The sequence below is a fragment of the Melospiza georgiana genome, chromosome 2, assembly GCF_028018845.1.
Source record: "Melospiza georgiana isolate bMelGeo1 chromosome 2, bMelGeo1.pri, whole genome shotgun sequence".
Taxonomy (NCBI): domain Eukaryota; kingdom Metazoa; phylum Chordata; class Aves; order Passeriformes; family Passerellidae; genus Melospiza; species Melospiza georgiana.
Window position 1 is genome coordinate 117,092,575 of NC_080431.1, and position 27,310 is coordinate 117,119,884.

Genomic DNA, 27,310 nt, shown 5'->3' on the forward strand with positions numbered 1-27,310 from the left:
TACAACAGAAAACACATTTATTTCAACTGCTGCACAATGGGAATCTCAATCATTTTCAAAAGCCAGCTGAGGGAGAAGTGACTCACATGGCTTGTGTACAGGAAGCCTCTTTGCAGTTTTCAGTGCTGAATTTCTTTTCCTCTGAAGTCACAGGGGTGTGAGTGCTGCTGAGTGGCAGCAAGGTGCTTGGCAGTGTTTGGACATGGAGACAGACGTGGTTCCTGCCCTGGAGAGCTCACAATCTAAATGTGACATGGACAAAACTATCCCAACACACAACAATTGACTGAAATAGCAGCTGTCAGACAGCAGATCCATTTCAACAAGCAACTGGAATACCAAATATATATATAAAGGTTACAGGTGGGACAGAGTGGTGGCTGTGCTCTGTTTGTGTTTTTGTGTTCACACAGGCACTAAAGGTGGCGGTGCTTTGCTTGAGAAAGGGATTTTCTTTTCTTTGGTGGGGTGGCTCCAGCTGGTGCTTCCTGAACAAAAACAAAGAAAATTCAATTAGAACTCAGCACTTCTGTGAAGTCACAGATCTGAACTCTGGACAAGGCTGTGATGAATTAATCCCCCTGCAGCAGATGAAGCCGGATTTGGGAGAGGCAGCATGAAAGAAGTGATGGATTTCCTGCCCTGCTGAGGTGCTGGGAAATCCCACCTGCACCTGGCTGGTGAAACCTTTGGCAGCTACCTCAGAGTGTGAGTCAGCTGGGAACCCAGCCCAGGACAGGCTGGATGGGGCTTGGAGCAGCCTGGGACAGTGGAAGGTGTCCCTTCCCATGGCAGGGGGTGGAACTGGATCATCTTTAGAGTCCTTCCCAACCCAAACCATTCCATGAGTCTATGGATCCTAAAAGAGCATTTTGTGTCTGTGATCAGGCAAAGTCCCATCACCCAATGGAAAATCTGCTGGAAATTCCAACTCTCTTTTAAGTTTGAGTTTCTCCCCACTAAGTGATGTTGGGAGAGTAGCTAGGAATTGGAAAAGTACAAGGCTGTAGCTAATTCTGAGTCTTGTACCTACAAGATAGCGTGTCTTTGGGCTTAGCTATAGCATGATAACAAATAGTGAAAGAGACATGAGAAAAGAGAGATGTAACTTCTAAGGAATAGAGAAGAGCTGATGTTGTAGTGTAGCCAATAGACAGTGTAAATTACAGAATATTCATGAGCTTATTACTTGCTATATAAGTGTCTGATGCTCTCTTCAATAAACGAAGCTTGCTGATCTCATATTGATCGTCTCAAGTTTTCCCTGCACCCGACAAATAGCTCATTCTGCAACAAAGTGATTTTCTCATCTCTATTTCAGTGCAGGGGAGGAGGGACAGAGGAAGGAGAAAACCTCAAAACCTGAAAATTAAAATTAGAAAGCACATGCTGACAGAACTTGAGCAGTGCTGGTGTGTTCACACATCTATACAGGACAAACCCTGCCAGGTGCTTCCTCTTTTGAGGTTGTAAGTTTGGACTATTTTCAGTAATTTTATACTGAGTCATATTTCTCCTCAGGTTCCTCTTTCATACCAATATTTTAAGTTTTCAACTAAATTTGAGAGAGGAATTCATGTGAGGCATAGAGCTCCTAAAAGCTGCAGTGGGATCAGTAGCTGAGTAAGAGAGGAGAGGGATGAAATCTTATTCCATGTGAAGTACAAGCTACAACAGCTAAATCTGCTTTTGAGTCATCAGCTGGGTACTTTGTGCATGGAAACTTCACCCATCCACAACAACAATTAAAAAAATTGCTGATTTATGTTACTTTAAGGGTATTTAGAAACTGTGCTTGATCTCTCAATATTTACCTGAAAACCTGTTCAAGAAATATTGTGCCATAGGGAGCTGTACTAAGACTCTTCCTGCTCCTCCACCTCTTCCTTTTCTTCTCCCTCTCCTTGCTTTTCTTCTTCTTCCTATTTTTTTAAATAGAAAATATTTGTAGTTACCATATAGGAATTGAAAGAAAAAAAAAAACAGTCTTGAAATGCAAAGCTCTGCTTTTACAACTGTTCTCTTTCTAGTAAATGCATTTGAGATTCAAAAACAGAATTAATGTATAGAGCTGGAATATAAAAACCCTCTTCTTAGGTTAGAACACATGGTTAAGCTGCAAATAGGGGCTCAAAATCAAAATAAGAATATGAAATATGTGTAAATATGATAAAAATTTAGTATTTTTAACTATATACACTTTGCCGAAGCAGTAAACAACTAAAGATTCATGCCATCGGGACTAGACTCCTGGATGATCTAAAAATCACCTGGAACCAGATAAAATAGCCTGCTTTCTATCTCTGAAGTTCTTATTTCTCTCTTTTATGCAGCAGAAATGACACAATTGAAAGACAACAGCCCTTTGCTTCAATCAACACTTATCTGAAAGCTGGAATTTGTGTAACACAGACAACAATCTCTGCTTATTCTTTTTCTAGAGTAAATGAAGCTCTACTCTGAAAAAGAGCTGGAAATTGCTTTGAGGGCTCCTCTGCTCCTCTTCCAGCCATCTCCTGTCCAAAGGCACTCCCAGGTGCATAAATCAATTTATCTCAAGCTGCCACCCCTTCACAAACTGCTTGGACTGCAGAAGTGATGTGAATTTCTTCCTGGCATGATCAAATAACCAATCAAAGAATCAATAATGAGCTTTCAGCCAGGACTGCAGGTCATACACAAGCACAGATTTTTGGTTTTCCTCCCAGGCACCTCCTGTCTGTGCAGGAGTCACACCTGAGGTGCTGAGGTGAAATCCTGCTTAAATGCCTGCTTGGGAATGGAGCTGTTGGAAGCAGATTCCTGGTTTCAGCTGTTTTTCAGGGAAAAACATTGCACTAAGGAATCATTCTGCAAAACCAGAAATGCAATACAAACATCTGTGGATGAGAAGTTCTTATGGCAAAGGAGTATTGCCTCTCTGGGCATTTTCCCCCTGGAAAGGTGTCTTTTTTATCTCATGAGAACTCTGACACAGGGCCCGGAGAGCACACACACAAGCCACATCTTTCAGATATTACCAACTTCCATCCAAAATTCAAATCAATTAACTTTTACAGGGGGAAAAATTGGTTCTTTCTCTTGCTTGAAGCTTTAGTTGGTGGTGCCAGGGTAACACTAACCAGGCTTGGTGACCCTCAGCAGCCTCTCTGCACTCTGCTGATGGGGCTCCAGGAGCTTTGGGGTAAGGAAAACAAATCCTGGGAGGAGGAGGAGCAGCTGAGGGAGCTGGGGAGGTTCAGCCTGGAGAAAAGGGGATCAGGGGGGACCTCAGTGCTCTGCACAGCTCCTGCCAGGAGGAGCAGGGGAAAAAATGAGAAGAAACGGCCTCAGATGGCACCAGGGCAGGCTCAGGTTGGAGATTGGCACAGAAAATTTCCCTGGCAGAGTGGTCAGGCCTTGGGCTGAGCTGCCCAGGGAGGTTTGGAGTCCCTGAATTGTCCCAGAGCAGTCTGGATGTGGCCCTGGGGACAGGGATTGGGGTGATGGCACTGGGTGATCCTGGAGGTTTGGGCAGAGCAGAGAAGTGTTTGAGGATTTGCACCTGGCTGTTAGAAATTCTCACGAGGGAAATATCTCCTTTATGGGCAGAGCTGCCTAAATTGTCAAGATGAGTTTTCACACTGAAAATGCAATCACAGCATGGTGTCAGCCAGTGATTATCAAAGATGGACTTGTCATGGGAGTCCTTGGCAAATTTTATTGAAGGCTCTGTGACAGACAATTTCCCTTCCATTTACAGCTTTTAATGATTAAAGGCCCATCTCTGTTCCCAGACAGCAACACCACAATAGGACCAATCATTATCTCTAGCAGAATATGACTGTGGTGAGTTTACTGTCATGAATAAGAATTTCCCAGCTTTTGAGTGAAGCAAAAGGACTGAAAAGGAATTAAATACACACAAACAAAAGATGATTATAAAACATCCAGGTGTACTATACCCCTGTTGCTGCATGCTCTTCCTCTCCTTCCTACAGAAGAGATACAAAAGAAAACATTGAAAAAATAAATTAAAGAAAGAATATCAGAAATGAGTCAGGGTAAACACAGCAGAAGTTAAACACTGAATTTAGGAAAATTATGTGGAATTCACTGGATTCATTTGGAGATACTGTCCTCCAAATTAACTCACAAAGCACATTCAAGCTTAACTTTTATATTAGAAAAGGACTATGAAATCATTAAATTGAGCTCCCTTTTCCTCAGTTACTTCCAATCAAAACTGCTTCATTGGCAAGCAAAGATTTGGAGCTGGGTTTTGTTTCCTTGTTCAGGTGGAGTTTCTATGGGTTTTTTTGGTAATTAGCTGGTTGACAAAATGCAAGTAAATCAGAATTATAGTGTCTTATCTATGCTATATATCATCATTCAGAATCTGGCTTGTGATTCTGCTAAGTGTTGTAGGCTGCAACAGATGCCTTGGCTCAACAGGGAATAAAAAATAATACAAGCTGGTTTTAGACTGTAGATTGAGCAGAAGTGATGAGAGAGAGAAAAAAGAAAAAAAAATTTTGAATAGAATTTAATGTTAGATGCTAAGCTGGCTATGGGGGAAAGAGCTGATCCTACACAAAACCCCAAAGACAAGAGGCAAATGTCACAGTGCCACACAGAAGGCTGAGGGGTTAATTTGAGTTCTCATGGAATGACTTAAGGGAGTGAGCTGCAGTGCCAGGGTTTAAATATGGCCTGGGGAATTGCTGAGACAGGATACAGACTTGCATTATAACATGATTTTTGAACATGTTTCTAAAATAATTTTGCCCTGAAGGGAGCCTGTACTGAAAACTGATTTAACTGGGACAGCACTTAAAAAATACCCGAACCTCCAAGCTTAAATCTGAAGTCAAAATCAGACACTGATACCACAGAAAATTTATCACCAGCACATGGAGTGACCAGCAGGCTCCATGTGAGCTGGAGCTCAGTCTTCTCTTCAGGAAACTCAAAACCAAAGGAGACAAAGCAGGAATGGGAGGCACTGCATCCATGCAGGCAAAAAAAAACCCTGGAACTTCTGCATTTCTGCATCTCCCAGGAGCAGCAGCAGGATTTGGAGAGAGCTGCAACCTCTGCATGAACATCCCCTGATGCTGAGCTCTGGAGCCTCCTGAAACCTGGAGCCTCCCTGCAGCCCCAGGGCTGAGCCAGCCCCAGTTTGTTCTGGTTTCTCACTGCTGAAGGCTGAGGTGACTTCCAGAATTTTCCACAGCGCTGATATTTCTCCTGCAAAGCCACTGGAGAAAAGCTGGCTTGGTTACACCCCACAAATGGGAGTCATTTTGGAGGGGGTTTGGAGCAAACCCCCTCCAAAATAAGTAAATAAGCCAAAATTCCAGCACTGAATTCCCACTGGAATATTAATTCAGCCATGGAACATAAAACTGCCATCTTTCAAATGTTTGTGTTGAAAATACCTCTATCCTTTAGGAGTTAACATCCAGGGGAGATAGTCTGATGGAACCTGGCAGTCTTTGAGCATCTTTGCTTTCATCAAACCCTGCTCAGGTTTGGAAATGGTATTTTTACTTTCTTTTACAAGCAAAAAATGAGATACAGAGACAAAAGGTGGAATTCATCTCGCTGTAGCTGCCTCAGAGCTGCTCTTCTCATCTAACCCTGTCCTCTGTGTGCTGTCTGTAGTGAGTGAGAATAGCAGAATTCCTACAGAATGATTCATGCCATCCCAACAGAAGTGATAATTGGGATGAACTATAGCAAGGCAGGCAGATGCCACAGCACTGAAGTGATTTGTCCTGGGTGACACGAGAGGTGGGTGGTGGAACAGGGCAAAAAGTGTTTTCTGTGCTCTCTCCTCTGCCTCTCCCCTCCCTGAAAAGCTACAAAGAAATCTGTATTTTCCACTTTTAACTCCGATCCTTTCTGTGAGAAGTGGAGCAAGGTGCTGGTTGCATAGGAGTGGTGCTGCATGATGTCAGTGCAAAGCCTCTCCTCCACAGCTGCCCGACACATTTGCAGATAAATTCCAACATTCTGCTCCCATTTGAAAAGCATTAAAGCAGAATGCCAGCCAGAAGGGCAAGGCACCCAAGCCAGGCAGCATTTTTGGCTCCTCTTATGAGCCAAAAAAAGGAGTTTGATGGCACTCACCTGCCAGCTGAAATTCACAGCAACATGAAAAGTGCTTGGATATAATTTTCCTTAAGGAGGAATTTAGTTCCCACTGAGGACTGTCTGTCCTCATCACTGTTTTGAAATTATGAGTGGGACTTCCCAGTGGCTGAGATGTGCCTGAGGCTGTGTAAAAGGCTGTGTAAAAGGGGCTTTTCCAGCCCAGCAGTGGCCAGATCAGTCACTATCAAAAAGGGCAGTGGGAAAGGCCTAGAGAGAGATGTTTTCTCTGGAGAAATATTGCAGCTAGATGAAAAAAAAAACCACCCAAACTCCATTTATTCTGATCTTTGATGTAAGAGATGATGCATTTGTGCTGGATATTCCCCAGGGACCATCTGATCTCCAAACACAGAAGAACCTGAGAAGCAGGCCTGGCTCCCTGGGAAGAGTCAGCACCCAAATAAAGCCACCCTTAAAGGACACCCTGAGCTGCACTTTGAGATCTGGAGTACCAGGGCAGGAGCAGACAGCAAGGAAAACACTGGCCTCCCTTTCTCCCTTTCTCCTTTCCTCCAGGGGATTCTGCAAGGCCTGGAGAAGTCACTGTCAGATCTGCAGCAAACATTTACAGGCAGATTTATGAGCGCTGCACTTGCTGGCCATTGAGAGCAGCAATTTGTTTTTTTATCCAGGCAGGACTCAGATGTCTAGTCCTAAATTACCCTCCATAACTAGACTCTGGTTCCCAATAACCATCAAAATGAAATGAAAAGCTTGTGGTAACAAGTGGCAAAAGGCAGCTGCTGATATTCAAGAATCAGAGCAAAGTTTTATCCAGGTATGATATCATCCTGATATCAAAGAAAACACATCCAAAAGACATTCTGCAATCAGTCACCCTGGGGCATACCAGGAGGCCTTGAGGGTTTATGTTCCATGTGCTTAGCACAGCTAAAACCCTCAGATCACAAAGAGAAAGGAGAAATTACCTGTTGACCTTCTGGTGGTGTCTGGTCAGGCTGAGCCTCTTCAGGAGCTCCTTCTTCTGCCTTGTCTTCTGTGTGTGCCTCAGTTTCCTTTGTGGCATCAGAATGTTCATCCTTGGAATCAGATTTATCTTCTGTGGCTTCTGACTTCTCCTCTGTGGCTTCTGACTTTTCCTCTGTGGCATCAGACTTTTCAGTTTCCTGGCAGCAAAGGGGAACTCATGGTCAGCTTCAGGGCACATAATCAACAATTCATTTCTATAAAATTCTTGAGTTTCTTGTTTTTGGGAAAGTGTTTTTCTATTTTTGCTTCAGCTCTCAAATGAAAATACCTCCTTTTAGGGTGTATTTATCCTGTGAAAAGAACACTTGCTGGCATGCTGACCAGGTGGGATCTGTGTGGGGAAAACATGAATTCAAGCACTTCTCAGCATAGCAGGTTCTCTAATCTTCCTCTGCAAAGTTCAACAAAAACCAAAGTTCACGCTGATGACACATTTGAGTTTCAGGGCAAAAAACCCTTTTCCCACCAGCATGAATTCCAATTAAACATCATCCAAAAGCTCCAGGAAAACAGAAGTAATAAAGGATTTCACATTTAGTCTCTTAACTTTCTTGCTTAAAAACACCAGGAAACTCTTCCCACATCAGTCACTCAAGCCCATTTATTCCAGCACCATAACCAAGCACCTCCTGGGAAGTTCTTTGTTTGACAAAAATCCTGGTGTCCTTTCAGCCAGGTGGCTCTGAAAGGTCACAGTGGCTCCCACACTGTGTCAGACAAAAGGAGGCCTCGAGTGGCACAGCAGAAATATGATGAAATGCAAGAGCATGAAGTGCAAAGTCACCTTATTTGGGGACAGGCAGTTCTGGATCAGACATTAGAAAGTGATTTTTCTATTGCACTTTAAGAGCTTGTCAGTTAATGATCATCAAGGAACAAAAAGATGGATGTATTTAAGTAAGCATGGGATAACTGAGCCATGAGGGTGATGTGACAATAAAAGAGGTAAAAAATGTGATCCTCACATGCATGAGCCTCCTCAGATTGCTCTGTGCCATCCCAGTCACTCAGGCTCAAAAAGGAGAAACTCAGCCTGGAGCAGGTGCAGAGAGGGCTCCAGGAACATCTGAGGGAGTGGAGAGCCTGTCTTATGAAAGGGGGACAAAAAAAGTTCATTGCTTTCATCTGTTGGAAGTGATGCTGTGAGGGGATATGGTGGCACTCCCAAAATAGATCAGAGTAAACATCAGACAGGGATAGGACAGGGAGGAGTGCCGAGGGAGATGCAAAGTGAGTACAAACTGGCTGTGAGGAAAAGTTCTAATCATCATCAGTGGGAGATTTCAGAAGGGATCTGTAGTAGAGAGGTAAAGGACCTTACTCATTAAAAGGAAATTTGACCCCCTCTGATGGGTGTTATCTGGGGTGGGTTCCTCTGGCACTCAGGGGAGCTCCTGTCCTGTGCCATCCTGAGTCCCACAGGCTTTGGGAAGAGCAGCACCTCCCTGAGGGGGCACAAACTGCTTCCCCATCCCTGTGACCCAGCTCTTACAGCTCAGCCCCCTGCTTGCTTTGGGGTTTGCTGCTTTTCCATCATTTCATTTGTCTCCACAGTTCAACAGAAGCCCTCATTCATGTTCCCCTGTCCTTTAAACTTCACAATCCTCCTCCAGTGTCCCCATGATGATTTCCTCAGCCAGTGCTCTCGTTCTGCAGAACAGGGCATGGCTGGCTGGCTTTTATCCCCAGAGCTGCTGGCTGAGGGATCTTTGTCCAGGATGTGCTGTGGGACATAAGAGATGGGCTCCTGATGACATCTCTGCTGGATGGGGACAGAAATGACAGAAAGGAGCTCAGCAATGTTAGGAAGCAGATTTCACAGCAGTTTGATGTTTTTGCTGAAACCTGACTGCCTGTAAGGCTTGGTGCTCTTTTGGCAATTGTCTCCTGAGTTGTGGAAAGTCAGTTTTACATCCAAAGTCAGTTTTACACCCAAGTTCCTTGCAGTGAAAGGAGAGTGGGCACAAAGGTCCCTAAGCTCTCCTTCCTCTGGAAGTGGAACAGGAGGTGATCAAGATGAAAAAGCTTTAAAAAGCAAAACTTTCCTAGCTCACAGCACTTTCACACTCTGTCCCACAGCTGCACAAGGGTTGCTGCCAGCACGTGGGAGATGCTGGGGAGAGGGATGAGCAGCTGTAGGGGAGCAGAAGGAGCCAGAGGAAGGAGGAGGGAGAAAAGAGAATTTCTTTTTCTGGCAATATCGTCTCATTTCAAGTGCACATAAAACTGGGGACTCACTGCACTCTGGTGCTGGTGGCATTGTTATTAAAAATCTACAGATCTACAGAGACATTCGTTTGGCTTGGTTTGTTGTTTATTTTTTTTTCCCAGAAGCCAAAAAGTGTTTGAAGATTGAAATATGTAGTAACACAAACATACACTGAAATTCTCTTGTGCAACATTGTGTTAATACGTTATTTTCTTAAGGAAATGGAAACTACCTAGAGGTACTTTCTTTGCAGAAGTTCCTCAAATGAAAAGGACAGTGTTAATGAAAATTAAATTAATAGAATCACTGACCATGATGTGGGTTGAAAGGGACCTTTAAGATCATCTCTTTCCAACCTCCTTGCCATGGGCAGGGACACCAGACCTGGTTATTCAGAGCCCCATCCAACCTGCTCTTGAAATAGATTGAATATTTATTTTCAGCACAAATATTAACATTTCATTAAAATCCATACACTCAGGATTTTTGGCTGGGACATAAAATACATAAGAACCACAGAGAGCACCCTGATTAAAATGACCCTTTTGTGTGAATCCATCTCAGATGAATCACATACTTAGATCATAAGGCACAAAAAAGAGTTGTAGCTGAGAGAAATAAACTCTAGAAGCAGCATGTTATCAGCCAGAACACACACACACACACACACACAGACTTCTTGTTAATTATATGGAGAACTCTGACATTCAGAACAGCATTGCCACACTGGCTCTCCATAGAAACACAGAATTTCATTTTCAGCGAATTCAAAATGAAGTACCATTTCTAAAGATTGGCTGACATGTCATTTTCTCTTTAAATAAATTGCACACAGCACAAATTTGTAATTCAAAGCAGATTTAGGAGAAGCCTTTTTCCACTAACTTAAGCTTGAGTATCTACAGATTTGGGGATATCAAGATTCTGGATATTAAGATCAAGAATAGTGGGATTAAGGCTTCAAGCATGCACAGTATTTGAAAACAGACCCTGAAATCACATGAATCACTGAGTTCACTGAGTCAGACTAAGCATAAAAGTGGTGCTAGCTTTAAAAAAATGCACCCAGCTTTTGAGACTGACACACCTGACCCCAAACATAAAAACTACACAAATTATAGCTTAGATCTACACGTGTATCCTATTGGGACATCACTACTCAGGCCAATAATCCAAGATTAAACAGGACCTCTGAGAAATCTGTCACAGATTTGAGTGATCTTTGGGTCTTAAAATCTCAGCCTGCCCTGAACCATGTTTGGAACTAATCCAGACCAGGTGCTCCTTCAGGTGAGGAGGTATTTGGTATTAACAGATTAAATTACTTATTAACACAAACACTACATCTGCTGCTTCTCTCAGGCACAGAAAATTGTTCTGCTCAGCCCTGCTAAATGGTGCTTTAGAAAACACAAAAACCATTGTGGTCAGGAGGGAACAGGAGAGAGTGTGATGGGAGCTAACAGACACTTGCTGAAGCACCACAAATATGGATTTGTTTCCTGTAAAATCACTCAATTTTATGGGCACATTGCACCCTTTAAGGCAATAGATGTACTTGGTATGATAAAATCACAGAATCACTGAATTATTTGGGTTGGAAGGGACCTTAAAGATCATCTTGTTTCATGGGCAGGGACACCTTCACTATCCCAGGGTGCTCAGAGCTCCATCCAGCCTGGCTTTGGACATTTCCAGGGATCCAGGGGCAGCCACAGCTGCTCTGGGCACCCTGGGCCAGGCCCTCCCCACCCTCACAAGGTGTAATTTTTTTCCTAAAATCTGATCTGAACCTGTAAATTTTCTGCTTGAATCCACTCCCTGTGCGCTGTCCCTGCATCCCCTGGCAATTGTCTCTCTCCAGCTTTCCTGGGGCTCCTCCAGGCCCTGCAAGGCCACCCTGAGCTCAGCCCAAAGCTTCTCCTGTGCAGGTGAACAATGCCAGCTGTGCCAGCCTTTCCTGCCAGCAGAGCTGCTCCATCCCTCTGCCCATCCTGGAGCCTCCTCTGGGCTCTCTGCAGCAGCTCCAGCTCCTCCCTGTGCTGGGGCAGGGCTGGATGAAGCACTCTAATATACAGAATACACTAATTTATAGAAACAACAGATCAAGAGAATCTGCAGAATTGAATGTGTATTTTGCACTCAGCAATGGCAATGAATTGGCAATAAATTTAACTACAAGTATTTTGTTGGGAAGTTATAATTTGTTGAGGGAGCCCCAAAAGGTTCATCTGCTTCCTCAGATGGAAGGAAATAAGCTCAAAACAGTCCTGGTCAAGATGCTGTTGGATTGTGCTGTGAAACAGCACCATGGCCAGTAAAGAACTTCTCCAGTCTCGGTGCAGTATGAGACAAAAGATGGATGGAAAAAGAAATAGAATGTTTTAAGACAAGAGTATCAAACAGGTATCAGCTTCATATTAATCTTTGTCATGTCTCAGCACAGTAAAAATCTCTAGAAAGAAAATGCTCACTGCCTTGTGGTGATTCCATGCTTCATAGTTTGCTTCTTCATTCCAGAAAAGCAAAAACCCAAAACCCACACATTTTTTTAAGAAGGGATTATTAGGAAGCCTTGTCATATGTGTCAGCATCACCATCTCTTCCACGTCTGATTTATAATTCCAGATTTATGCTGCTGGAAATCAGTGTCACGAGCCATGCATTGTGCTTATCTGAGGTGGAGCTGGCAGAGAATGAGGGGGCAGCAGAAAGAGCAGCAGAAGCAGAGCAGGAGAATTCTTTTCTTGACAAAGCAGACAGCCTCTGCTGCAGTGAAGATGCTGAGAAACACCTCTGCAAGAAATGTGTGTGTCTCTCACAAACAGGAATAGACTGAGAGGGAGACTGTCAGAATTCCACATTTCACAGGGACTTTACAAACACTCTCACTTATTTGTGCTCTCTGGCCTGAAGCCACCACCAAGGCAGCAGTTAATCACTGTAAACAAGACTTGCCTGCTACCAAAGGCACTGACAAACAAATCTGCCCAGCAGAATGTACCAAACATATTATTTTCAACATTTCCAAGGCTGTCACGAAGTAGAAACAGTAATAGCCTCTGCTGACAGCTGGGAACGAATGAATTCTGAGAAATTGTTACTTTGCTGCACAGATATGGAATCTACCAGGACCTTACATGAAGAAGCCGATAATCTGTGGAGTGGGAAGGTGGAAAAATGCAATTTTCTTTATCTCACTGATTCTCCACATATCTTTTATAATGCCTATAATATGTAATACCTGCAGTCCTTTAAGCCTTTCATGGCTTTGTGGATGTTAATTAAATGAATTCTCACAAGACCCTTGTGAGGTAGGCAAGTCATTTTTATTTCCCTGGGTGGGAGATGGCTCAGCTAAAGCAGAAAGTTTAAATCACTCTCCTTATCATGCAGGGACTCAGTGGCAAAGACATCTATAACAACTGGGATATTTAAAACACCCCTGAGTGCGTTTTCAGCTGTGGCTCTCAAAGCATTTAGCAAAGGCTCTTTTTTTTTTTTTTTCCCTCTGCTTTTACAGAAGAGGATAAAGAAATATCTCCAATGGTGTTTTTCACTCAAAGCTGCTGCAGTTGGACCAAGGCAGACCTCCTGCTCCAAGGCACCTCCCAGCCAGGTCACCACAATGCAGCAGAGCTCTCCTGTGGCTCTGGCTCGTCACTCTCTTGATTAATTCCTTTTGTTGGCTCACCCACGTTAAAGATGGTAATATTTCATGAGCTCAGGGTAGCAGAGCTGTAACAGTTATAAAACTTCTAATTAGAAGAAGATTGTAATAAAGAAAAAACACATTGGTTTCTGTAAAAAACAACACTAGGGGGAAAAAAAATAAAAAAGAAAATGGAGGGGGTTTTTTGCCAGAAGTGTATTAGAACATTGTCAAAATGTGATGGAGAACCACAGGCAGAGTTGCCAAAGGGACTTGGAGAAGGGCTGGGTGAGCCCTTTCCTCCTGCAGAGAGAGGGAGAGAGTTCCATGGTGCCAGTGAAGGATGGGATGGGTCTGATCCCAACCCTGTGGTGGGGACCAGGACTGGCCCTGCCCAATGTGGTCAGGGGCAAGAGGTTTCTTGTAAGCAACACCACCTAGAAATTGTGTGAGGGAGCCTGCAACACTTAAAAGCTGAACATAATAAAACACTCTTTGTGTCAACAACAACAACAAACCCATCAGCTGGAGCCATGGTAACGAGCCTGCAGTGAAAGAAGGCAAGAAAGAAGTATTTTCTACTATTTACTGAAGCAGCCACTTTTTCCCCCCCTAAGAACACTTTGCTGCTCCAACATCTAACATATTGCTTGCCACTGCCTCTTAAGCGACATGCTGAGTCACTGCCAGTGTTCATCTTTTATTAAAATCAAATAAATGATGCCCATGGAAGGCAGAAGTACATACCTTTGTGCCTGGAGGAGGAGCAAGGCCCAGGAACGAATAAATGATATTTTCTTCCTTGGCAGAGAAAAAGGATTCAAAATCCTAAGAAAGGAACAAACAAACAACAGAGAATTGGTATCAAAAATCAAACAAAAAGCACAGGAGAAGAGGCAAATTAAGGAAGGTTTGTTATCCCCAGCCCAGGCAAATCCTACCTAGATGAGAATGACCATGCATTTGTACAATTGTCTGCATTATCCAAGCCCCAGGAAGAAAACACAGATAAAGGGAGTTTCACACAGAGTGGTAAAATGAAGAAATGAGCAAATCTCTCCAGAGACTTACACTTTAATTATATCCCATCCATGGCAGAATCAGATAAAATTAAGTGTCTCATTTTAACGTGCCTCAGCTGTACACTCCAAGGCAAAGCTATTCTTTGAAATGTTAAAATAAAACTTGCTGTGAGTAAGGACACAAAATACCCTGGAACTTCTTTATGGCGAATAAAGGCAACAGTCAACATGATAGCTCGAGTGAAATGGTAACAAGGAAACTTCATTTTAGAGAAAGGCAGTCTGGTTAGAAAATGATGTTATTTTCAGACTAACTTAGGGAAGGGTTGTGCTGTTCTCTCTGATATCCATGTACCAGCCAAAATGTCTTGTGCACTGGTGAAATGAAATTATAAATCATTACATTAAATGCCTGTTTTCAGTGGAGATGGAACTGAGAAGATCAGAGATGCCTCCCATCCTGCCAGCTACAGCTTGCATGCCCTTTACTGCTTTCACCTGTACAGCACTCTTATCAATTAAGGAAGTTTTGCTATCACTACTATCACTGGGAACTTCACAGCTCACATCTTACACAGGTAAAATCAAGAAATATTTAAGTTCCAGCAGAATCTCCAGTTAGAGTGACTGGCCCAGCATCCCAGCCAGCTCTGAGACAGGAGACTGAACATGTCCTGCTGAGTCCTATCCTGCTGCCTTGATCATGTTATCATCCTTCCTCTAATCCCAAATACCTCCAGGAATAGAAGCCTGTAAATAATAAGGTGCTGAATCATCCTTGAGACTTGTTTGTAAAGCCAGGGTAGGAGCTGAGCTGTTTTATTGAGCTGTTTTAGTATTTCCACAGTATAAATTATTGGAAAGGCTGGAGTGGATGGTTTTGAAGTGACTTTAATGCCAACAAGAGTGGAATTGATGACATTTCAGTGCAGTTTGGAAGAGCTTTACAGACAGGACAAATGACAGCCCAATTCAGTGATTTATCAGAGGGACAGATTGGCTTTCACACAGTCACACCCAGGGGGAAGTGCTCTGTCTGGGAGAAGCCCTGGAGCACATCTTGCTGCTGCTCCAGGGCACCCATTTCTCAGACCATCCTCTCATCCAAGCCAGGCACTGTCTGCATCTGGCTCATGGATTTAGGATTGGATCGTGGATTTTTTTTCAGCAAACAAGAAAATGAGGATTTTCTGCAATTTGAAGGGCTGGAATTTGATATGGCCACACAAACACAGGAAATTTCCCTACTCAAAGCAGCCTGAGCCAACCTTGACAAGACATGGCAAGAGCTGGGGAGCAAAGAGAAGACAACAACAAGGAAAAGCCATGAAGTGGACTTGATATTTTATAGGACTTTTTGAGGAAAAGTAGCCCATGGCAAGTGTACTAAAATCCTCCAGAAACACAAAGCCTTGTAGATAAGCAGACCTGAGGACACAAGTAAAATGTATGAATGACCAGACAAGTCCTTATCAGAAGTGGGAATAATCTATGATATCAGGGGCTCCTTGGCAACAGGGAGTGTGCAATGACATCCCACAGTAAATGGAAGGTCACTTATTTCCTTACATTGAGGAGAAAGCTATCATGTATTAAATAAGAGATAAAGGAAAGCCCACAGTGATCATGGAATAGTTTTTTATGGTGTTTCTGCAGCCATGCTTTACTAATGGTGACTTGTTCACATCTCCATTTGCTGAATGACTAAAGATAACTGTTCCCATGGCAGGCAGTAAGAAAAATAAGCAGGAGCAATTTACTTCAGGTAAGAAATTATATTTTATCTGGATGAAAAGACATAAATGGTCTAAGTGGTGCAATTCGTCAAGTGGACAGCAGCAGAAAATTCTTCCCCCAGTGCTAGGAACAGCAACAGGTCAGAGCACAGAGAGAGAGCATGGAAACACCATCCTTGGAGTCTTTTGGAATTCAGAAGGCCAAAGCCCCAGGCAATATAAGCTAACTTTAAAGCTAACCTGCTCTGAGTAGCAGGCAGGACTACAAACCTCCAGAGGTCCCTGTGTTTTCATAAATTTGACTTCAGCAGTTACATAAATGATAGAATCATAAAATGGCCTGAGTTGGGACAGGACCAAAAGATCATCTCATTCCAGCCTGGGCAGGGACACCTCCCACTGTCCCAGGCTGCTCCAAGCCCCAACATCCAACCTGGCCTTGGGCACTGCCAGGGATCCAGGGGCAGCTAAAACTTCTCTGGACAACCTTTTCTAAGGCATCACTACCCTCACAGGAAGGAATTCCTTCCTAATATCTAATCTCATCTTCCTCTCTTCAGTGTGAAGCCATTCCCTGTGTGCTGTCCCTGCATCCCCTGGCAATTGTCTCTCTCCAGCTTTCCTGGGGCTCCTCCAGGCCCTGCAAGGCCACCCTGAGCTCAGCCCAAAGCTTCTCCTGTGCAGGTGAACAATGCCAGCTGTGCCAGCCTTTCCTGCCAGCAGAGCTGCTCCATCCCTCTGCCCATCCTGGAGCCTCCTCTGGGCTCTGCAGCAGCTCCAGCTCCTCCCTGTGCTGGGGCAGCTCTGCAGGTGGGGAATCACCTGAGCAGGACACAGGGACAAAATCCTCCTCTCACCTCTGCCCACACTGCTCTGGATGCAGCCAAGGACACAGTTGGTCTCTGGGCTGCAAATGCACATTCCAACATCAAATAAAAGCCTTACCTAATAATTCAGAGATGTTTTTTAAAGTGCACACAAGGGTACTTTATTCTACAAATTTCAGTTTACAGAAGAAAGCAGAGATTTCAGCTTACAAAGGAAACCAGAAGTTTACATCTCCTTTCTTTCTTAGTTTTCTAAGGGTTTTTGTCAAGCAAAAGAAAGGACAAGAGCAACAGAGTGCTCAGTATATTTAGCAAGTGACACAGATGCCGACGTCTGTCTAGACATGAGCAAAGAAGCAGCTTAAGAAAAAGATCAAATGAGGACATAATTGCCAGCACTGCTGGATTAGAATGGATACTTGAAATTGGTGCTGTAGCCAGGCTCACAAAATGAATCAATTTCTAATCTATTTCTTCAAGTGGCAATACCAAAGATCTAGGAGAAAAGTAAGATCTGAGTTATTTTATCAGCTATTTTATAGTTTTATGCTTCTCTGACCTCATGGAAATGCTGCTCCCAGGCAATATATCTTTATAAAAATCCATCTGTAAGAATCCTCCACTTTGCAGTACAAGCTGTGGAGTGGAGCAGCTCTTCATGGTCACCCAGAAAATGAAGATACAGAAAATGTAACAGCAGGAAAGCAGATGTGCAGAGGGTTTTGCTTTTTTATCCTGTCATTCTATTCTAGCACAAACAGAAGACTCCCCACCTGTCCCCCTTTGCTTTCCACCACTCCAAAAATTTCACTGAACTGCAGAAGAGGACACTGGACAATGTCCCAAAGGACCATTCCTCCAAGGCAGGAACCATTGCCTCACTCTGATCCACTGGTTCTGACTCTCCTTTAAATGAGGTAATGAGGTGATCTCCTGAAAATAATGTATTTTCTGATGTCTGACTTGAACTTTCTTTGCTGTTATTTTCTTCCCTTACAGCTCATCCCACCTCCAGTGGATGCAGAGCAGAACACATTTTACAAAAACATATTTTACAAAATCCTAGATAATTCAGGTGGGAAGAAACCTCAGGAGACCACCTAGACCAACCTCCAGCTCAAAGCAGGGTCAATACTGAACTCAGACCAATAATTCACTTTTTGCCACAGCCCTTAAAATAGTTGAAAGTTGTCATGTCTCTCTCCAAACCTCTCTTTCTCAGATTAAGAAAGGAAATATTTAATCTTGGTTTTTTTCTCCCAAGGCCACATCTCCCAGGCCATCATGATGTAATGTGTGTACACAGTGCACATGTGTGAATGGTAACCAAACATTGATAAGAGCAACTGATAAGACCATTGATAAGAAGGGAAATGTGGGAAAATAGTGAACCCAGAAAGAGGAATGGGGGAAAATGAAATGTAACAGATTTGATCTAAAAAAAAAGACTGACTGTGAACAGAGAAAATAAAAATTAGCAGGAAGGAGAAAGGGAAAATATCTTACAAAAAAAATGAGAGGTGTAAAGAGCTTGACTTGTTTAGCTCAGCAAAATGAAGATTAATAGAGGATACAGTCCCCATTTACAAATATACTGGATTGGGCTGTTGAAGCTAAAGGGTGATTTGGGCATAGCAGGAGATGGGAATGAACTGCCTGCATTTAGCCAGGCTACAAATCCAAAGGTTTTTAGGTGCCACAAGAGTGAAGCCCTTAAAAACTGATGAGAGCAATATATTTTACAAAGACTTTCATGAATTCAGGATACTGCACTGGAGTCACACAGACCCTTGCAATCCTCAGGGATATTTTTAATAAAATGACTGAGGCCAAAGGAGTGGGACACAGGGGAAGATGCATCAGACACACATTAAGCAGCCTGAAACAATTCTGGATTTCTGGATGGCTCTGCTGGCAGAATGCAAATCCCCAGGGTTTGATTGCAGAACATGTCACTTGGGAGGATTTTGCAGCAGTTTGGCAGCCCCTGGCCATGTTCTCAGCCCACATCACACTCCCTGTGCAGCTCCCTCGAGGCACCTTCCCCTGGGGAGAAGGGGAAGGCTCATGCACTGACAGGAGTCTCATTACCTTATTTATTTGGAAATAATGATGCCATAAATTAGGCTTGGTTATGCACCCACTGGGATCATTAGCTCTGAGCTTTGAGAGCTGGGCACATGAGAATTCTGGAGACTTTTAGACTAATTGTAAATTTGATTCAGTTTTTAAATCAGTAGCTGCAACTTCTTTCCCCATGGAGGTGTTTTTGCAAAGGAGTATTTCTTCACTTGAATTTATTTCAATATGTAGATTATTTGGCTTCCTGAAATAGCTTCAGACATGCAGGAAAAACTGTCTATTTATCATTTACTGTCAAGACTGACCAGTTGCAACACTTTATAAGGCAATTATTCTTTAATTCCTTATATACTTCTCCAAGGAACATCAGAAATATTTATTGCAGCACTGGCTGCCACAAAACCCAGAGTAAGATATATCAAATTATACTTTTTATTGGTGCAGATTGGATGCTGAAATGCACATGAGCTCCAACACACCAACTTCTCTTTTAGGAATTCTATGAGAAAACAAGGAAACAGCTGCACTCCAATATTCATATTATGAACTTTTGCTTTGAGAGCACTGAAGTTAATTCTGAAAACTCAGTGGCATGAAAATCCCAGTACAACCTTGCAGGAGTTCACACTGGATTTGTGCAGTAACTCCAAACCAGGCTCACTGTGTTCCCTGCATTCCAGAGCACTTTGCAGGTCCATTCCAGCCAGCAGATCTCAGCACTTTCCACACTGGGCATTTCCACCCAGACTGGGAGAAAATAAAAGGTGTCAGATTATCTCTTTTGATTCACAGTCCTAATATTCATGCTGGAACATTATTATCTTTCTGTGCTTTGAACAAACTGTCTCAAGAGAAAGAACCTGTTATAAGCACATATGAAAATATAAAAGCATCTGATGAGTGCTACAGTTGCTGTTATGGAGGCCTGGATGTTTATTGAATAAGCAATATAATGCCACTAATTCAAACCACATTCTAGAACTATTCCAGTAAACAAACATTCCTATTTATTTGTATAATATAATGGAAAAAGAAGATTCCTATTCCCAGCTTTGGGTATACCTCAGATATCTACTTGATGTCCTTGATAAGTCCAAACAAACAAAATATCAATACTCTTCATCAAAATTAACTGGAACTTCAAGAACTTTCTCCAGGCAGTTTTCCCTCCATTCATATTTTGCTTTCAAAAATAAAAAATCTGTTTTGTTGCTTTTCTGTGCTTCAAAACTGTTTCCTGAGAATTGTTCTTTCACAGTGAATCTCAAATTGTTTTAAGGAGTTGGTTTGACACTTCCTATTAATGGAAAAGAGTCCCTTTCTGTGAGAAACCACTCTCTGGAATATTTAAATTTCCCAACAGCTTCTTACCCCACAGTACCGCTCCTCGTTGAAGATCTGTGGAGGGAGGGGAATTCCATTCTGAGGCTTTTTTTCACCTGGGACATTCTCTCTCATCCATTTCCTGTTGTCCTCATCTCCTGCTATGTCCATTTGCTGGAAGTCAATCTTGTTGGCCTCTAAAAAGCCCACGACTTCTTGCTGCTTCTTTTTTATCTGGGTAGGAGAGAGGGAGAACAACATTCCTTCTTTAAAATGAAAATGGTTTTTTAAGAGCAACTGCTGTTATAAGAATTCAGGCAAGTTTGTCAAGTTTAGAGAAGTTTTAGGTTGGAAAAGGCTCCAAGATCATTGAGTGCAATCTTTGGCCAAACCCCCCCTTGTCCCCAGCCCAGAGTTCTGAGTGTGACATCCAGTTATTCCTTGGGCACCTCCAGGGATGGGGATCTAAACCTCCCTGGCAGCCTGTTCCAATTCTTTTTCCATGGAAAAAAAATCTTCCTTAAAGTTGGAAGCTCCTGAAGTGGGATTCACTTTTCCAGTAGCCCTCAAACCTTTTGAAGCTGAGATTCAACACTTTCTGTCAGCACCCAGAGTGCTGCCACTCCATCCCTCCCACCACACAGCCACCCCCCAGCCCCTTGTTTCCTCCCTGGATGCAGTGACAGCTCCAGCTGAGAAATGAGGCTCGGCAGGAAGCCTCCTACTGTGTTCCCAGATCTGGGAATGTGCTGTACAGATACCCATGGTGATCCTGCCTCAAGCCAGCAAAGGTCAGAAAATGTACAAATTTTCCTCAGCATGGTACAGCCTCCTTCTTCCTCCAACCTAAGTGACATTCAGCTTTCTGTGAGCCACATTTCTCTTGTCTCTGTTCTTTAAGGTTAGGCATAAATAAATTCCACAGAATCAGAATCACACAGTAGTTGGGATTGGAAGGGATCTTCCAAGGCAGGGTCACCTGGAGCAGGTGACACAGAACGTGTCCAGGTGAGTTTGGAATGTCTGCAGAGAAGGGGAATCCTTGTTCTCCCTGGGCAGCTGTTCCAGGGCTTTTTCACCCTCAGTGTAAAAAGTTCTTCCTCACATGGAGGTGGAACTTCTTGGGTTTTAGTTTATGGCCATTGCTCCCTGAGATATAATATATTAATATGAGTTAAGGCTCAAGAAAATCCAGCACAACTGAGCTCCTGTGCTTAAATAAATCCCCAATTACAGAACGACATTACAGTTGGACCAGGAAGAACATATTATGTACAAATAAATCTTGTTACACACAGCTTCTGTGACACCTGAAATTCACTCATGGCCCTTTTATTCCCTCTGATGCTGGTTCTGCGCAGGCACTGAGCTTATAACCCATCCATTTACTCTGGAAATGTAACACTCATTGACTTTCCCTACTAAAGGAATGCAGCTTTTAAATAACTTGCCACCAGACACAGCTGGAATGAGGCATCAAGGTAATTTTTATATCTTGTGATTTGAAACCACATCCTCCAGATGTCAGACATCTGAACACCTGAAATTAAAGTGACACCAAGCTAGTGTAAATCAGAGGGACAGGCAATGAGATGAGAAGTAAGTCAGGGATTATGTATTTCCATAATCTAATAAAACAGAAGAGCTGAAGTAGAGTGATAGCCTATTATCCTGGAAAGATGAATTCTCATGAGTAGATAAAATTTCTTTTCCTTATACAAACAAAGAAGCATCTGTCTATACACAGGCTTGCTAATAAAAAATAACAAACATAAAATTCTGTACATTTTTGTGACAACAACAGAGGTTTGCAGTGAGCTAAAGAAAGTGCATCACTTTGAATGAAAACACTAATCCAAAGTGGTCAAAAGCCATTCAGCTGACAGAGTTCAAAGCTGCTTATTTCTATTCTTATTTTCTCTTTTTAAACAGAAACAATCTCATTACTGCCCATTTAGCGGCAGAGTTATTTGCAGAACACATTCAGGCAGCAGAAAAGATTGCTCAAGGGACATTTCACTGGAGAAAATGGCAGGATAATGCTTGTGTAAATGGTTAATAAAATCTGCAGGAGCCAGCAGCAGGATAACATCACATGCTCTGAGAGCCAGGCCACTCAAGTGCTGGCAGCTGCAAGGGCAGGGTCAGCCTGTCCCTCTGGACACAGGCACTGCAGGAGATGGGGCTCCTGGAATAACTGCTGCTCCAGACAGACGCTGCCTCTGAGGAGATAATGGACATGGAGCCAGAGATCCTGTGCTCCCCTGCTCATGAAAGCTCTCACTTTTAAACTTGGCTTAATTTCTCTTCAGCCTGAGCTTCATAATGCACGGGCAGCACCAGGCCTGAAAGCAAAAAATTGCCTGAAAAAAATGAATGCTGAGGTAAAGCAGTGAAGTTTCATGGAGTTATGCTGCTTAAGGAAAAGGCAAGGAGCTTCTGACTATGACAATGAGAGCAGAGTGCGAAAGACGCCAATCACTTGTTTTTACCAATTTAATTTACTAAATTTAAAATTTTAAAAGTTTAACAGTAATAAAATGGTTATCAAAAGAGTAATACAATTAGAGTAATAATAATTTGGACAATTTGGATTAGGACAATATGAGACAATAGAAACAAAGAGTTACAGACAGTCCAGATACCTTTTCCTGGGCAGCACAAGTCCAAGAAAGGACCCACCTTAACAGAGGATTAACCCTTAAAAGCAACAGCCTGTTGCATATTCATACAGCTCACACATGGTGCATAAATTCCATTCAAACACAGGATTCTGTCTGGGCAGTTTCAGCTTCTTCCTCTGAATCCTGACAGTGCCTTCGAGGTGGGAAGAAATTTGGTTCTTCTGATAATGGGGAATAAATTCTCTTTCTCTGAAAGATTCAGGTGTTCTGTGGCTGCTACCTCGCTGCCAGTCCTTTCTTTAAAAAATGTATCCTACATAGCACAGTTTCTATTTTAACATTTTTTATAACCTAAAACTATATTTAACACACTACTTAAGAGAATTAATACAGCATAACTTTATAACACAACACATAGAATATTCATTTGAATATTTGTGAAAAGCCAATGATAAAATACACATTTTTCACAAGAGGATGTGCTGTGCCTTAGGGCTCACCATCACTGGGGTTTAGGCAGAGCAAAAGACTTGGGACTCAACCAAGTGTGAAACCACAAAGCAAACCTTTGTTGTGGGTGGCACTAAGTGGGCAACCAAAAAAATCTCTCCAGGAAGCAGCACTGACAGAGGGAAATTTAGGGTGTAACAACACAAAGGACATGCAAAGGCTTTCCCAGAATAAATGAGATGCAGGGGCTTGTTTGTGCCCTCCCTTGTCTGGTGGCATGGGAAGAATTCAAATTACTTGGGCATAGATTACTTGGAAAGTGGTGATGAGCAGGATATTATTTCAGCAATGCCAGTTTTTCTTTCAGCAAAGCTTGAGTTGCACCACCCCTAGCTACTAGTTCCTTAAAAGCATAATATAAAATTTTGTTTTAAATAAATGTTATCCAGCTAGAGTGTAAGAATTGCCAGAGAGGCTGTGGACTTTGCATCCCTGGAAGTGTTCAGGGCCAGGCTGGCTGACAGAATCACAGAATGGTTTGGGTTGGAAGGGACCTTAAAGATCATTTCACTGCAACTCCCTGCATGGGCAGGGACACCTTCCACTGTCCCAGGCTGCTCCAAGCCCCATCCAATCTTCCATTTCCAGGGATCCAGACGCAGCCACAGAGTCCCTGGGAAACCTGTGCCAGGGCCTTATCACACTCACAAGGAAAAATTTAACCTCAATATTTAATCTAACCCTTTATTCCTTCATTTTAAGGCCATTCCCTGTGTGCTGTCCCTGCATCCCCTGGCAATTGTCTCTCTCCAGCTTTCCTGGGGCTCCTCCAGGCCCTGCAAGGCCACCCTGAGCTCAGCCCAAAGCTTCTCCTGTGCAGGTGAACAATGCCAGCTGTGCCAGCCTTTCCTGCCAGCAGAGCTGCTCCATCCTCTGCCCATCCTGGAGCCTCCTCTGGGCTCTGCAGCAGCTCCAGCTCCTCCCTGGCTGGGGCAGCTCTGCAGGTGGGAAATCACCTGAGCAGGGCACAGGGACACAATCCCATCCCTTGCCCTGCTGGTTATGCTGCTTTTGATGATGATTTGAAGGGGGAAAAGTTCATTAAATGTCACCAAAAGCACAGGAAATAGAAGTATTTTAGAGGTGTCATAACCACAAGCAGCAGAAAGCAAGACTCTAAGAAGTCCTCTTTGAGACATGAATCCTCTTTCTCCCACAAGCTAGAATCTTGCAGGATTCTAAATTTTAAACACCCCTGTGACTAGCAGCAACATTATTTTATTTTTTTATTGCTTGCTCCAAGCCAAGCATTTAGTGCTTTTTAGTGCTATAAATAAATGTCTCCACTTCTGCCTGCCTTAATGAATAGTTCAATATCAGCTAAGTCTGGAGCAGAAAGATAATAAAGCTGGAGATATTTAAAATAAATTTTTGAAGCATCAAGGGGAAAAATACAGACTGCAGATTTGCCCCAGAGCCACAGTGAATTATAACACTCCTGCATCTGATCCACAGCACCAGAATGTCACTGGGTTCACTGCATTCCCTTGCACAAAGTATTTATTAACATGAAAACCACTTGCAGTGGCTAGGGTGACCATGTAGTACATAAAATAGAGAATTTTTCATTCTTTGCCAGTGATCCTCTGCTGATTTACACCAGAGGCTTGGCCCATCTTATCCTGAATTCAAAATCAACACCATGCATTTGATGGGATCAGCCACCAAATTTGAAGAGTTCACCAGTACTAATAGGACAATTTAAACTTCCAATTTAAACTGTTTAGGGATTAAATTAATTCCCCTCAGGAAAAGCTGTACATGCTTGATACAACATTTCTATTTAATAGAATAGGATTTTGGTGATATATTGAGGTTTGTGCTAACTCCCTGTGTGAGTGAATTTATTTTATTTTATTTTATTTTATTTTATTTTATTTTATTTTATTTTATTTTATTTTATTTTATTTTATTTTATTTTATTTTATATATACCAGAACTCATTAAAGGTTTGTTGAAAGATACCTTCCATCCATACTCATCAGAAAATGTGGAAAACTACTCCAGATGTACTTGGCATTGCAGTTCAGAATTAGTGATCTGAACCCATGCTGAGATTGCTACAGATATACACACACCCATCACAGCAGAAAGGAGCAAATACAGAGGAATATCACCCTGTGAAGATTCCTTAATTTTATTTTGGAATCTCTAGATCAAAACAGGCCAAATAGGAGCAAGAAGAGTGCTCATGCAAAGCACATGGCAATTTATAAAATGAATGTTTCATTACAAATTGCGAGCTACCAAACCTGAAAATCCCAACTTTCTCTTCCTTTTTTTTCCTCTTGTATCTGAAGTTTATTATTAAAAATTTTTAAAAATTTAAAAGAATGCTAAATATCAATAGTAATTTTAGAATGTAAGGCTTAGGAACAGGCTGGTGAGAGAACTGCAAATTTCCTCAGCAAGGAAGGAAATGAACTTTGGTAAAGGACCCTTGGTTCATTTCCTACAGATGATGGTCCCATAAATGGGGGGTGTTTTTTGGAGCTTTTCCACTCTGGAATCTTCTTAAAGAAATGCAGCTGGTGTCAGGGAGATAGAGATGTAGCTGGAGCTCTGTGCAAGCCCCAGGCAGTTTGTTTAGCCGTGTCACTGGGAGGGAGAGGGAGGCAGTGCCAAAGGAAAACTGCAACCTGAGCTCATCTGGGAACTGGATATAAAAGGAAACAGTCCTTCCCCGGTTCCCACCTCCCACGGACTTCCAACCTCCCTACTATTCACATGCCCTTCCCTTCAGCTGATACTCTCTGCTGACAGCTACAGCAGTAGATCTCAATGCTAAAAATCATCAGTATAGCATTTCAACAGACACACACACACCAAAAAAAAAAAAAAAAAAAAAAAACCAAGTAAAAAAACCCAAACACCAACAAACAAACAAAACCCAAAAACCCAAACAAACATAAATATTTAAACCATCCCCAAAAAGCCAAACAAGAAAAAACCCAGAAAAACCCAAACAAATAAACACAAACAAACAAAACCAAAAAGAAGACACCAAGGAAACAAAATACCTCCCAAAAACCAGGAAAAGAAGGAGCTTGGGAAATAAGTTTTTTTAACTTTATCCAGCTCCAGGTTCTTTCTTAGGCAGAGTTCCCCCTTTGCAGGAGCAGTGTCCCAAAGTCTCTTTTAAAAACAAACACTTAATTTTCTTCTGTAAACAGTCCAGCGTCGCTTTTGCACAAACACAATACCCACTGTTTCCTTCTTCAGTTTATATATATTGCAAATAATTTCCCAAACAGCAGTAGATCTATGAAATGACAGGTAATTTAGATGAAAATGTTGTAAAAGCTCACACAGACAGGAATTCTCTACACCTCGAGCAACCTTCAAGAATAAACTGGCCAGGGCAGAATAAAAATAATAAAATGCTAAGAATTCCAGTGGGTTTTTCATCACAGGCAGGCTCTTTCCTGGCATTTCCTGGGCTAATTCCCCACCCTGATCCCAGGAGGATGTTAAAGGTGTCACCTACCGCTGTAGAGCCCGAAGATGTGGCCACAAACACTTTGATCACCATGCTGGCAGCGGCGGGAGTGAATCAGCAGAGCAGCCCTGCTACCCACGAGTCACCACGATCCCTGGAGGAATCCAAAATGTCCCTGAGCTCCTGGGCTAAGCCGGGTGCTAAATGGATGCTCCCTCCCCCTTGCAGCCCGGCTGCTTTGCCCTCTCTCCCTCTCCTCGGGGTCCCGGGTTTTCCCACTCCATTGGCTCTTGGGGTATTTTGGGACCAGGATTGGGCAGTAAGAGGAGCCAGAGCAGGGGGTTTGCACCTGCCCCTGGCCTTATTGCGTGAGATTGACAGGGAGGCAGCCCAAAAAAGGCAAGGGAGAGTAGTGCACCAATGAGACAGGGCTGGAGAAATATTTGGGAGAGGGGGAAGGGACAGCTGAGAAGGGAGAAGGGACGGGGAGCTGGCGACTTCGTGCTGGGGACAATCCCAAAGCTATGGGAAAGAGTTTGGAGTTGTAGCTGGAAATTTCAGGGGAAGGGGAAAGCAAAGAGGAGCAAAGATGCAGCAGTAATTATAGCAGAGATCAGATTGAAATAAGCCTTGGTTACAAACACTCTCAGCTCTAAAGAATTCAGATCATCACCTACACTGCAGGCTCAGGGACTCTCCTGACAAAAATGTGTGTCTGACACTGCCTAATACTGATTTGCCTGACTCAATGTACCCAG

The 27,310-nt window shown here is 42.9% G+C and overlaps 1 protein-coding gene across 1 annotated transcript; it reads right to left on the reverse strand.

Moving 5' to 3' along the window:
- On the reverse strand, positions 1-26,758 carry SH3BGR (SH3 domain binding glutamate rich protein). The gene is made up of 7 exons (XM_058018760.1): positions 26,601-26,758; positions 20,028-20,213; positions 13,737-13,817; positions 7,068-7,265; positions 3,945-3,974; positions 1,815-1,922; positions 1-488 (listed from the first exon to the last, which is right to left on the reverse strand). Exons 1-6 carry the CDS (start codon positions 26,643-26,645, stop codon positions 1,857-1,859), a joined length of 606 nt encoding a protein of 201 aa, XP_057874743.1. The 5' UTR covers positions 26,646-26,758; the 3' UTR covers positions 1-488; positions 1,815-1,856.
- Positions 26,759-27,310: the final 552 nt, after the last annotated feature.

Coding starts and splice junctions, on each gene's coding strand:
- SH3BGR (XM_058018760.1), bottom strand. CDS start 26,645: ATGGTGATCAAAGTGTTTGTGGCCACATCTTCGGGCTCTACAGCG. Junction 13,818..20,027: donor ACGAGGAGCGGTACTGTGGG/GTAAGAAGCTGT, acceptor TTCCTTTCTTAG/GATTTTGAATCCTTTTTCTC. Junction 3,975..7,067: donor CACCACCAGAAGGTCAACAG/GTAATTTCTCCT, acceptor TCTCTTCTGTAG/GAAGGAGAGGAAGAGCATGC.